General features: G+C 46.1%; 1 protein-coding gene across 1 annotated transcript; it reads right to left on the reverse strand.

Moving 5' to 3' along the window:
- Positions 1-667: 667 nt before the first annotated feature.
- Positions 668-1,019, reverse strand: Tsp_14540 (conserved hypothetical protein; the record flags this gene model as incomplete). The annotated part of the gene is made up of 2 exons (XM_003370937.1): positions 668-827; positions 854-1,019. Coding segments are annotated over 2 exons (326 nt in total), but the record flags the coding sequence as incomplete, so codon positions are not given.
- Positions 1,020-1,051: the final 32 nt, after the last annotated feature.

A 1,051-nucleotide genomic window follows, 5' to 3' on the forward strand; every position in this document is an offset into this window, starting at 1 on the left:
CCGAAATCTGTATCAGACGAACGACTGAAACCTTACGTGACGCGCCAACATGAAATCTCAATTCACAATGGTTGTTTGCTATGGGGCAGTAGAGTGATAATCCCACTCCAAGCACGTCACAAAATTCTCAAGGAATTGCACATAGGTCATCCAGGCATCGTACGTTGGTGGCCAAAAATGGACAGTGAAATCGAAAATTTGGTAAGAACATGCGAACAGTGCCAACAGTCGAGAGCTTCGCCACCACACGCGCCTGTGCACAAGTGGGAATCTCCAAGAACTCCGTGGTCTCGCATACACGTTGACTTAGCAGGCCCTATTTACGGCAAGAATTTCCTAATTGTCGTGGACGCCTTCTCCAAATGGCGTGAAGTCAGAGTACTGAAAAACACGACATCCGAATCAGTGATATCATGCCTGAGACAAATTTTTAGTACCCATGGACTCCCTGACATTATCGTCTCCGATAATGGTACACAGTTCACTTCCCACACCTTTCAGGAATACTTAAACAAAGGTGGTATCAGGCACATCACGTCCGCCTCCTTTCACCCGTCGTCAAACGGTCAAGATGAAAGGATGGTCCGTATTACGAAGGAATGCCTAAAGAAGATGACACAACGTGACTGGGAATACAACCTCGCGAATTTCTTATTTTGCCAACATGTCACTCCTTGCACGACAACTGGCAAAGGCCCGGCTGAACTTCTGATGAACCGCAGACTCTGAACTGTTCTGGACTGATTACAACCAGACGTAGTACTGGAAGACCTTGATAAAAATTTTGAAAAGGTACGCACATTCCAAAACTTACGATCAGGTATACGCTAGGAATTATTCTTCGGAGAAAAACCTGGAAACCAGCGACAGTTGTGACTCAGACAGGCCCCACCGTCCTACCAGGTACAGACCGAAGACGGTCAACTGTGGCCCAGACACCTTAGACCAGGTGAGAAAACCGCTATGTGACTGCTGAACATAATTACAGTGGAAAGAAAATCGAAATCCAGGAAGATAAACTGGAGAAAAAAACGTTGAAGTTATACCTGAG

This window comes from Trichinella spiralis, assembly GCF_000181795.1.
Source record: "Trichinella spiralis strain ISS 195 chromosome Unknown Scfld296, whole genome shotgun sequence".
Lineage (NCBI taxonomy): Eukaryota > Metazoa > Nematoda > Enoplea > Trichinellida > Trichinellidae > Trichinella > Trichinella spiralis.